Raw genomic sequence first — 12,500 nt, forward strand, 5'->3', positions numbered from 1 at the left:
GTGTGTGAAAACAGACTGGAAGTTTGTGTTGAGTAATTGTGATTTGAGTTCTGGGTCAGTTACAAGAGTGTTGTTGGAGTCTTTCAAGGCTGTGATCGCTGTTGTGTCCTGTCTGCGCGACTTAAAGAATTTGAAGAAGTGTTTAGGGTTATTTCTGACGTTGTTTGCGAGGTAGGTGGAAATATGTTCGTGTTCTGCTTTCTTTATGTTCTTGGAAAATGTTTTTTGGTGAGTTGTGAAAGCAGTCCAATTTTCTGGTGTGTTGTATGTTTGCGCGCGTCTGTAGAGTCGCTGTTTTTTGCGATGTTGTCTGCGTAGCTCCCTGGAGAACCAGGGAAGTGTATGTCTACTTTAAGGTGTTTTCTGTGGGATGTGTTTGTTCATGGATGTAAGTATGGCGAGTTTAAGGTTATCCCAATTGGAGGTGAATGGTCTTGAGTGGGTATCAGTGGAAAAGTAGTCTGTGCTAATGTTGGTGATGTCCTGTGTGATTGCATCTAAGTCAGCTCTAGAAAAGAGGAAAATTGGTCTGCGTCTCTGATTTTGTCTGGTAGGTCTGAGGTCTGTGTCAGTAAGGAATATGTCATGGTCACTGAGTCCTGGGATAACCTTGGTGTTTGTTATGTTTAGAACGTTGTTCATGAGGAAAAGATCTAGAATGTGTTAGGTGGTGTGAGGGTCACAGACGCCATTGGAACGTATCGTGATTTGTGGTCGTGTTGGAGTGAGTACTGTTTGCGAGAGTGAGTGAGTATTTATGATGTCCATGAACGTGTCGTGTAGTTGGCGTCTGTTTGTGTGGGGAATGATGGGGGCCGCAAGGTCGGTGAGTGGGGGATCGTGAGGGGACAGAGCAGTCCAGCCTATGTCAGGGAGGTTGAAATTGCCTGTGAGCATACACACACACACACACCTACACACACACACACACACACACACACACCCACACACCTACACACACACACACACACACACACACACACACACACACACACACACACACACACACACACACACACACACACACACACACACACACACACACACACACACCTACACACACACACCTACACACACACACCTACACACACACACCTACACACACACACCTACACACACACACCTACACACACACACACACACACACACGCACACACACACACACACACACGCACACACACACACACACACACACACACACACACACACACACACACACACACACACACACACACCCCTACACACACACACCCCTACACACACACACACACACACACACACACACACACACACACACACACACACACACACACACACACACACACACACACACACACACACACACACATACACACACACACACACACACACACACACACACACACACACACACACACACACATACACACACACACACACACACACACACACACACACACACACACACACACAAATGTGCATAAATTTCCAATTGGGAAAAAAGAGTACTGTTCTGATGATAAACAAACACATTTGGCTATTGCACGTCATAGAGTACTAACCAAAATTGCTAATATTAATCAATCACTATACGATTCCAGGAGATTTTTAGTATATTCAACCAGGAGGACACCGATACCACCAAGAGCCATGTGTCCCTGTCAGACGAAGCAAGAACAGCCCTCAGGGATAAACTTCTGTCTCATCCACACGAGACCTCTTGCATCCTGCATGAGCTTGTTGTCAGAAGCAGAACACTCAGAGACAGAGGAGGAGATCAGGAAAATGTGTCTGAGGCAGAGAACAAGAATGTGAAAAGCGAGGAGAAAGGGTCACTGGAACTGATCAAGAAAAAAGGTCATTGCATATTTGGAGACATCCTTAAAGAATGCCTCGATCATTGTCTCCGGAGAGTGGAGAGCTTAGATGACAAGCTGAAAGGAATGGAGGAAGACTATGCTAGTGCCATTAATCGTCCAAAAAAGAATTTCTCACCAAAGAAGTTATCATTTGGAATTCCTAAAAATGGGTCTTCAGAGTCTGTGGAAGTTGTGAAATTATTGGAAAGATCACAGGCCACTGAAGTAGAGAAACAGAGAAATGAAGTCTTGCTGTACAAAATTCTTTCACTATCTAGCGATGCTCCACTTTCTTATCTGTGCGAGTTATTTCCCAGAATGCTTCGACTCTGTTACGAGAAAAACCTGCTGGTATCCAACAAACTTCACTTTACAAACCTCTCTAGTTCAGACACGTGTTTACGGCTCTTTTGTGAGATGGAAGGAGAATATCTTAGCAGTAGCTCTCGCATCAACAAGGCTAGCCTAGTTGAAAGGTTACCATCCTTTGCACCCACAGACATAAGAGAAATGCTTCTTAGTTGTGCTGCAGATTCAAAGCACGTTTTGCAATTGGTTTTTGAAGGCCTTGTTGTTGATGGTGTGAAAAGCATGAAGGAAATGGAAGGTTGTGATACAGAAAATTGGATTTTGACTTTGTGGCCAATGATCTTTTTACATGCTTGGTCAACTTCATTAGACAAGATGGAGAGTCTCATCTGGATTTCTGCTGTTTGGGAGAATCACCCCAAGAATATTGATCCCCTCCTCTTTGATATCTGCAGCGACCTAAACAGAGACATGGATCTCGTTCGGTGGTGCTTAACACGTAGTAGCAGTGTTAAAATTTTACCACTTTTGCAGCTGATAAGGAATCATTCGCCTCTGTTTACACTCCACAAATCTCTTCCCTTGCACACATTGTGGCCAGAGGAGGTGCTGCATCTTCTTGATGAACACAGTAAAGCCAGAGATCCAAGTGGGACACTTAGCTCTTCATGCCAAAGCACATATAAAGCCTTCTGCATTTTACTGTCAGTATTTCAGGTGATTGGTTCTGGTATGCAGCTTGACAATGCTGTTGCTGGACGGCAAGCGCGGGGGAAACTGCATGGTGATAAGGGACAGATCTTTGGTAGGAGCACAGATATGAGTAGTGAGGGAATCTCAAACTATAGAGACAGGCAGGCACCTCTCCAATTTTACCAGCAGAATATTTTGGAAAAGCTGCAGGATGTAAGGAGAATGATTGATGAGTTGAAGCCTTTGGAATGCAGAGTGGAAGTCATGGAAAATATTTTTTCTCTCTTGTTTGTCCGTCATAGTGACATGAGTGATGAGGGACAGAGTGAGTCTGGTGGGGAAGAGGGTGAGCTTGAGCGGTCTTTCTTGTCACAACAGACAGATGTAGAGAGTTTAGCAAGTACTTCACATGCTTTTATTGATATGCATCTGAATTCTGCTACATCTGCTGGTGATAAGGAGAAAGAACAAAGTACAAAAAAGGTGAAAGTTTTAGATTTTGCAGATCAAGTAGTCCTTGAGGAAAGTTCTTCAGAGACAGTGAATCTCTCTGTCCGAGAGTTATCTCCTTTCGGCAGTGCTTCAGAAGAGGAGAAGACCAGTGGTTCGTCAACAGAAGCAAACAGTAAGGAGCTCAAAACCACAGAGAGCTCCGAAGCATCAAAGATCCGTGGGTCTTCCTGGCCGCCTGCAAGCTCTGAAAGACTGACGTGGGATGCTCACCAGCAGTCTCCCCAGAGTGGCCCAACCTTCCATCATCAAAGCAGTTGCACAGTGAGTGGGAAAAGCACTGGGTCAAGCATGGGAGAGCTGCCCCACACAGGGTACTTGATCAACTCTCTAGTGGCCTGGGATATATTACTGCTTTTACGCGATTCCATCCTCACAGCCTCTGCCCAGACTTACACAGAAATAGGTCAACAAGCTGAATCAAAAGAAAGTTGCTCAAGAAAGGAAGTACAAGTTCGTTTATCATCTCTCTCCCGTTTGATAAGTGAGGGGTTGTGGAGAATGCAAGTAATAGCTCCTTATAATCGTAAATTTGGTTCAGTAGAAAACTTTGATGACTTTTTAGATGGGACACTTATATCAGGAAATACAGGTTACACAGTGTATGAAAATTCTATACAGACCAGTGCAAAGTCAAGAGTACACAACTCAGGACAGACATCAAATTCACAAGGAATGAAAAAGCGCCATGGAAAAGAACATGAGTCACCAGAATTAAGTGCAGGTTTACAGGACCATACCAGTGTCATAACGTACCTTTTGGCTCCACCATCAAGTCTGATCACTCTAGCGCTTGCCAATGGTAATGTAACAAGAGCTGAACAAGTTGTTAAAATGTATAAAGTTGGGGATTCAACTGAAAAACGAGAAGTGTGTCTAACAAACAGACTAAGTCAGCTTCGTCCTAAGTTATCCCTGACAAGCCAGAAGTCAGGCAAACTAAAGGACTCAAAAGGCGTGCAACACAAAGGCTACTCAAAAGACCTGATACAGAACATTGGTTTACTAGCAAGAGAAGGTTCTGCACAGGTGAGTACTACGAACTTGATTCATGACCTTGTGACATCAACTCCACCTCCAATACCTCAATGTTTGTCAACAAAAGTGATAGAAGGTAGCTGCCAGATTGCATCATCCTTCCTGAGTCCCCAGGCACTTGTTTTGGCAGACTTAGCTCTCACAGTGGACTTGACAGAGACCACCGCTTCCTATTTGATGGAACAAGCTCTGCAGAGGTCAGTCTCTCAGCCCTCAGTTTCTTCTAGTCTACCTAAGACCATTGGAAGTATCCAAGGTTACATCCCTGTACTGCAGAAGTTAGCATCAATGTGTAGCACACTAATTGCAGTTAGAACTTTAGAATGTGAAAGTGACTCAGATGGTGCCAATAAGAATTCTTCAGTAGATACCTTTGCATATGTCTGTCCATTCTCAGCTACCCCAATGTCACTTATGCTATCGCCTCTGCCGCTTGGTGAGAGTGAACTGAAGAATTATGTGAAAGCCTGGTCCAGATTCTTAGACTCTTTTGCTGAAACTCAAGATGCATTACTTTGGTGTGGTGACAGTGACAGTGTGGATAGTTCCATTAACATCCATATTAATTCAGGGAAGAACAGAGCACACGTGTCTTACAAATTGCTGCTACAGATTCTCAGTGAAAAAGCCAATCACTTGTACAGGAGCAGCATCAAAGAATGTCAGGATACAAAAATGGGAGCCTTTGTTAGAACTTTTTATCAATACCTTCAGCTAATGTCAGCCATGGTTACTCTCCATGCAGATGAGAAGTACCACAACAACATGAAGAGCTATTTCTCTCTACTGAAGCAGAGACCTGTGCACATTTTGGGATCACTGATGTTCCAGGAAGGCATTGACCCAGTCAAGTTAGAGCCAATAGCTGCTAGAATGAGACTGAATCTGACTGCAATGATTCTCCAGTATTGCTGTCCTAAGATCACAGTATCATATGATTTTTTGCACAGAGGAGAACATGATACAGAAGTCCAAGATGCAGCCTCAAGACTCGGCTCTCAGGTCTCTCAAGGACAGGTTATATTGAATTCAGGAACAGTAGCGGGTACCTCAGCGGTTTATGGAGAAGTGATTGTGCGAGATATTTTAACGTCTTTGCTCAGTGGTTTGAAGGAAGCAATACAAGCTCAAGCACTCACATTCACTCACTGCCACAAAGCAGTTATTCTGAATGATGCAACTGCCCCAAATGCATTATTGTCGACTGATGTTCAAGAAGCATTAAAGGATACTGCAGAGTTAGCTGCTATAGATTTCACAAAAATATCCCCAAATGAAGAAGCAGTTGTATTTTTTGTAAATCTAGCAAATCTGATGTACATTCATGCGGGTCTGCTTAACCACATACTATATCCCAAGAGTAAATCAGGTGAATCCAGAGGTATATTCTCCTGCTATCTGATAGAGCGTCTTATGGCAATGAAACACCTTGGTTACAACCTTGGCCAGCTAGGATTCCTCTCCTTGTATGATGTTCTGTTTGGTGTGCTACAGTTGCAGAATCCATTATCAAGCTTATTGATTCAAAATGAGGTGAATGTCAGAGTCAGCCTATTTGAGAGCAATCTGATAAAAAGTAGTTTGCAGCATGAGAATGCAGAGAAGTTGAAACATATCTCTGGGCTCATTACTGCCATCCCTTCCAAGCTAAGTTTTTGCATAACACAAGGAAATCCAGTCTCCCCATTAGTGCAAGTTATTTATGCCGATCGCCTGGAAGAGCACATTGAAGCTGCAGTGTCAGAACATTTAAATATGTTTTCTGTTTTGAAAGAAAGTCACTCAGGAGATGCAGAGGGACAGGTAGACCCTCCTCCTGGAACCCAAAAGGTTAATGTTTGTGTGTCCAGGACAATACTGAACTATGTAGCAAAGCACTGTAATGGAACATTTGATGGAATACATTCTCTGATGCAAGAAGTGAATGAGGAGTTGGCCAGTGTCTTTAACAAATCTAATACAGGAATCTCCAGCAAAAAGCAGGTAGAGATAAGTGTTTTAGATAATGGTGAAAATCAGGGTATTGCTGTAGAGTATGTAGAAGACCTAGTTAATCAAGAATTTGCCATGACACACAACTCTGCTGAAACCAATGTATCAGCTGCAGTATCTGATGGATTGGACTGGACTTCAGTCAAGGTTCCACCTACTGTTTTAAGTCACCTAAGGAGACAGTGCCCCCTTCTTGCCTTCATAGTGCAGGCATTACACAGTACCTTGGAAATGAAACGACAGAAAGGCCATTCATGGGCAGATGATGAAACTGATGCTTGGCACAAGATTTTGTACCCTCCTGATAGAGGAGTGAAGCCTCAGCATGAAGAAGTGCACCACTTCCAAGCATGCAGGAATGTCTTCACCAACAGCAGATATAAGGCCCTGGGAAGGATTAGCCAGGACAGCAATGTCTTATCAGCATTACTGATAGATCCTGATATCTCATCCATATGGTCATTAGCTGACCAACTATTAGGAAGCCAAACAATTACCAAGGATTGTGCAATGGAACAGCAGTCCAATGTCACCAGTATGATGACAGTTCTGCAAGCTTTGCCTACAGCCACGATGGAGGCTCATCCCAATCTTCAGTCTCTTTTGGATCAGCTTCTGGTCTTCATTTTGCAAACTTCTGATGTTTCAGGTAAGTTGGTTCTGAATTTAGCTGCAGATGAGATTATTTTGACTTTGGTTTCTCCTTTCCTGTAGAAGTTGGTGAAAAATCTGTCTCCTTTCACTTGATTAGAATTTGGTTTTTACTTTGGAATACTCAACATCTCTTTTTTACAACATTAAAGAGAGGGAGAGAGAATTAAAAGACTTTTTGCACAATGATATTCAAGTAGATATAATGATATCCACTCTTTATCATTTCTATGCATAATTTTCCTGAAAGAGACTTGTTTATAGCAAAGCCTCTTGTTTCTCAGCTGATCCGAAACCTTGGATGTATGCCTACCACATATCAGATTGCAATGTGAGATATACTGCGATCCAGGAAGCACACAAGTAAGTTATTAGTGTTTCATTTATCAACCAAAGGATTCTTAATTTTTATAGGATGATGTACAGCAATGTTGGTAATTAGGTAAATGACAGAAAATCATTTTACCATCAATTTGTTCTTTCTTCTTGTTCTTTTTCTTTCTTTCCCATGGTCTCGCTTTACCAGGTGTTGTTACTGCATTCATGTCCGAGGGGTTTACTGGGTGAAAGACAGAAAGTTGCTTTACCTCTTGATATTTGCATTTCTGTTTTGCAGACTTTATGATTTTTTTTGCCATACAAAGGTCTAAATATTCCTGTCCTATGGGGGATAGATTAACATATTTATTTCTGATTATTCTCTTGGGTAAATTTTAGAAATATTTTTCTTCATCCTCATCCATAACTTGAAGTATAAAAGAGGTGAAGAAACTGAATTTACATTTCAAAAATGTTTGTTTTGTTTGATTATATATGTACACAAAGTAAAAGAAAAAAAAGATAAAGACCATGACAATGGCCAAACAAGCAAACAATTATTCAGTGTGCAAAACTTAGTGCAGTTTGACTGCCCTTGATGTGATGGGCCGTCATCCCAGCATGAGGGATGGGCAGCCTAGATTGAATGGGTTGAGATGCATGACTGATATAGGTTGTTTAAAAAGAAAGAAAAAAAATTGTTTTGGGTCTTCAAAGTTCACATATTTATCATAAATTATTTTAGTTTTGTTAAAGACAGATTCACAAATTTAGCTGATTTTAGTTCCACAACAAAGGGAGCTTATTACCATGATCCAAGTCAAAGTTTGGTAAACTTTCAATCTTAGAATATAGTCCTTTGTTGTTGATCCCTCAAGTGAGTAAAAGGTGACACATAGATAGATACGCTTATGAACTGGTATTTGTATTTACTAAGATTTTTTAATTACAGATCATGGCCAGCCTCTGCAGCAGTCAATCACTTGAATATCATGGTTTATGATACCAGACTCCCAAGGCCTAAGCAAGAATGGGCCCAGAACAAGGCAGTGCAAATTGGGGTCTATGAGGAGGTAGGTGGAAAGCCTTAGTGTGCATGACTGCATGCCTAATATTTTTGAGAGATGAAGTTCATGTAACTGGGTCCTTTGTAGGTGCTGAACATACTCTGTAACATTTTGTTTGCATATAGGATTAAAAGGTTACCTCTTATTTGTTTTTCTTTTTATCCAGTTTATTAATAGTTCTATGTGTTTTTTTTTATTCAGATCCTTAGAGTTGGAAATCCAGAAGTCAGTTCCTGGCAAGAAGTAGAAAAGATGTCTGAGGAGGAACCTGCAGTTCTGCTTCAGATGTTGCTCCAGAAGAAACAGTTCAAGTTAGGTGTCCAGTGGGCCGAGCACCACAATGTCAGTCCTGAACTGCGTCGACTGGTTGACCAGAGTTACCTCATGTCTGTCCTAGACAAGACGAGCCCAGATTATGGCACAGCTCTGGAAGCCCTTCATGCTCTAAGCTCCGACGATTTGGTCATTGTTACACAAGCTCTTCTGGAGAGGCTATCAAGTCCACCCACCAGGAGGTTCTTGATTGAGTTCTTGCTGAAGACACAATTTTTATCTGAAGCTGTTACCTTGTGCAAGGATAATGATGAGCTGTCTAGGAAGGAGGATGGAGAGGGTATCACTCATAGTGCAGTTTCACCATCTATAGCCCTACCAAATATTAGTGATCTGCAACAGGAAGTCATGGGATTAATTTTAGTGGAGGACATTGCTCCCCATGCAGATGACAGGTTCCAGTTGAGCCACTTGGCATCTACCCCACATCTCATCATTGAACAGTGGCTTATGAACATCAAACTAGAAGCTGTGGAGAAAGCTATAAAGACCCTTAGCCAGCATTTAGATATGGTAGACTCTAGAATGTCTTCCAGTATTCACTCGCAGGATTTTGGCATCTCAAGTCTATGCAAGGAGGCTGGAGTTCAAAAGAGAGAGCCACAGTCATTAAGCTGGGATGTCCTGAACTGGCTCCTTGAGGCTTATGCAGCTAAAGCTTTGGATACAACAGGTGTACAAGTAACACTGAAACCACAGACTCTGAATGAGAATGTCCCAAAGAAGTTTGTGATGCCAGCCAGGCCTCCAGAAAGACATGAGTGGATTCCAGATGCTGAAGTGAGAGAATGCCCAGTCTGTAGAGTTGCTGTCTTCTCTATGTTTTGCAGGAGACACCACTGCCGGAGATGTGGCCGAGTTGTCTGTGGCTCGTGTTCTAAAGCCAGGATTGTTGTTCAGGGCTATGGAGACTTGCAAGTAAGAGTTTGTCTAGAGTGCTACCAGCAGACAAAAAATCTGAATCTGGAGGATTATATCCAAGTAAGGCCACTTGGCGATGGGACCTACGACACTGTGTCTCAGAATTCAGAGGGTTTGGTGAGTGCCAGAGGAGGGGGAGGGTCTTCCTGCACCAGTGATACAGAGGGGGGCTGGTACCTCTCGACAGACCCAGATCACAATGCTCTTGTCCGCCAGGAATTCTGCTATGACTATGCACCTTCACTCAGCCTGTGTCTTGCTATCCTGGCACAGCACCAAGACCATAAAAGAGCAGCTGTTTGTATTGTGAAGCTGTGTCATCACTTGTTTTCCCTTATTGTTTCTTCCATCAAGTCTGCTAGTCCTGAGGTAGACAACACTTTTGTGCTTTCAATGATTCAGACGTTGCTAGCCTCATCAAAGGTGCGATTTGGGAACATAGGTGAGCATCAAGGAATAGCTCTTTGCGAATACTACACTCAGTGGGTGGATTTGATCTCTCTCCTCTCAAAAGCCAACTGCGGCTACATAATTCCCATTCCATCTTTGCAGAACATGCTTCAGATTGGAGAGCTGCACAGAAAGAATTTAATGGGAGAGGAGAAATTAAAAGAAAAATTGGAGAGGTGCTTGCAGCAGGAATTTGTTCACATGAGACACCTGCGTGACATGCTGGTGAAGAAACAGCTGTGGGAATTGGCTCTGAATATTTCCACTAAGGCTGGTTTAGAGGCAACAGGTGTGTGGGGTGCATGGGCAATGGCATCACTGAAAGCTGGAGATTTCCCAGGAGCAAGAGAACGCTTTTCCCGGGTTCTGGAAAGGCCGTTCGATAAGAGAAGGCCTTGTAGGTCCTCATTATTGCCAGAAGTAATAAAGTACCTGGAGAGCAACCCTTTTTCCGTGGACCAGAAGGTGATGGAGCAGGCAGAAAGAGCACGAGCAAATATCATGATGAATGACCAGTCGAGATTGCCTCCTTCACAAGCTCTTGTTGTTCTCCACTCTCTGCAAGAGCTCAATGGTATTTCTAATGGGCTGCTCACCAACAAAGAGAGTAATAAGCAGATATTTTCTAGTCACAGAACTAAAAAGAAGAATAATTCCAAAATGGATTCTTTGTTCCAAACTGAATGCAAATATTACTTGTGTTTATATGGAAATCATTGTATGACTATACAGTATTTCATGAGAAATAAACAATTGCAGGAATGTGTGAATTACCTTCTGAGTGAAGAAATTGAGGTTGATCTCTTTGTGCATGAAGTGTTGGTACCTATTTTAAGATGTGGACAGTTAGACATGCTGTTGAGAAACTTCAGAGCCATAGACCCCAAACAGGAAAAATGGGCAAAATACATGCTTGGAGGCTGTAGGTGGCTAGAGCGCCAAGGATGGTGGAATTCCCTCTTAGCTGTGCAGGAGGCACTAGGGGATAGACTGAGAGCTGCAATGACCCTTCTTCGAATGTACAGTCATGCAGTAGATAGCTACAATGGATTAGCCAACAGAGTTCACCATCTACTTGCAGCCAAGTCGCATCTCCAGGCATATCTTGATACACAGGCTTTAAATCAGTCCAATGCCAAGAAAAAGAAAATTATACTAAACATGTCAGGATGGCAAGTAAATCAGCACATCAATACACTGACACTGCAGGCGGATGTAACCAAGTTTCTAGCAAACTGTGAGGCAAAGGGAAATGTGCTTTGTTCCTTGCTGCATAATCTCCACAAAATGAAAGTTCTTGGGAACATAAGTTTGCCCACATTGCTTGGTGATGAAGAAGAGCGCTTAGCTGTAGCCTCTCTTGCAATATGTAGTGCTCAGAGTGTTGCAGATGGACTGAGCTTGGCATATCGTGTGGTGGAGGGCAGTGGTATATCTACAGAGAAATTGCTGTCAGTCGTTAGTCAGTTGCTAGTAGCACATGAGCAGTACAGCACAGTGGGGCAAGTTGTCCGTGGCATGCAAGAGTGGGGGGTGTTGAAAGCAAAAACAATAGATATTGCTCTACAGCCAGCACTGTTAGCCACAGCAAGCAGCACCCAGAACACTCATCTAGATGCCCTTGTCAAGCTTCTTTCAAGTGACAGTGCAAAGGTATGCCTTTTTTTTCAGAATTACGTTGTATGTTGTATATTTTGTTATATCTTTTTGGTTTATGATATAGTTTCCATGAATTATTTTAGTGTCATACTAAGATGAATTAAAAAGCAGATTAATAGCAAAGATATGCTAACAGCTGTTATAAAAAAGTTATTGGTTTCATCATTAAAGATTAAGATGACAATATACAGTGGGACAAAATAGAAAATAATATCCATGCTAACATATATAATTTCTATCCCACCCATCTCAAAGATTGAAGCATACATCAAGTGTGGTCGTCTAAAGTCCGCATACCTGGTAGCAGTGCACCGTGGCAGACATGAGGATGTTGTAAAGGTGCAGGAAGTGGCAAAGTCAAATGGTCAAGCACATGTGGCCACTATGTGTAGTAAGTGGTTAGCAAACTACGAGAATCGTGTCAGTGCTCGAGTGTAACATTTTTTCTTTTTTTTTTTCTTTCTTTATGCCTTAAGTAGTCATATGCATAATGAGGACGTATTTTAATTTGTAGTTTTTCTCGCTAGTTTTCATTATATTCATAAGTTAGAAGGATAGTTTAAGAATTATTAATACCCAAGTCACATATGTTTCAGATTTATTTTTTTGGTATATATTAACTAATATTTGTTTTATCTTTAAATGTGAAAAGAGTAGCTATGTCAGGAATGATAACTTGTCTTGACTTTTTCTTTTGCAAATTGTTGCCAAATGTATGATC

At 42.1% G+C, this 12,500-nt stretch overlaps 1 protein-coding gene across 1 annotated transcript in view; it reads left to right on the forward strand.

Annotated features, from left to right (window-relative positions):
- Sptz (zinc finger FYVE-type containing 26 spastizin) overlaps window positions 1–12,500 on the forward strand; it is a 17,125-nt gene that overhangs the window by 4,439 nt on the left and 186 nt on the right. The window contains exons 3-7 of the mRNA XM_027355489.2: window positions 1,581–7,029; window positions 7,316–7,394; window positions 8,302–8,422; window positions 8,618–11,773; window positions 12,035–12,500. The exon at window positions 12,035–12,500 is cut by the window's right edge and continues 186 nt beyond it. Coding sequence (XP_027211290.2) covers window positions 1,581–7,029; window positions 7,316–7,394; window positions 8,302–8,422; window positions 8,618–11,773; window positions 12,035–12,217 — 8,988 coding nt within the window. The 3' untranslated portion in view covers window positions 12,218–12,500. The remainder of the gene's footprint in view (window positions 1–1,580; window positions 7,030–7,315; window positions 7,395–8,301; window positions 8,423–8,617; window positions 11,774–12,034) is intronic.

The sequence above is a fragment of the Penaeus vannamei genome, chromosome 12, assembly GCF_042767895.1.
Source record: "Penaeus vannamei isolate JL-2024 chromosome 12, ASM4276789v1, whole genome shotgun sequence".
Taxonomy (NCBI): Eukaryota; Metazoa; Arthropoda; class Malacostraca; order Decapoda; family Penaeidae; genus Penaeus; species Penaeus vannamei.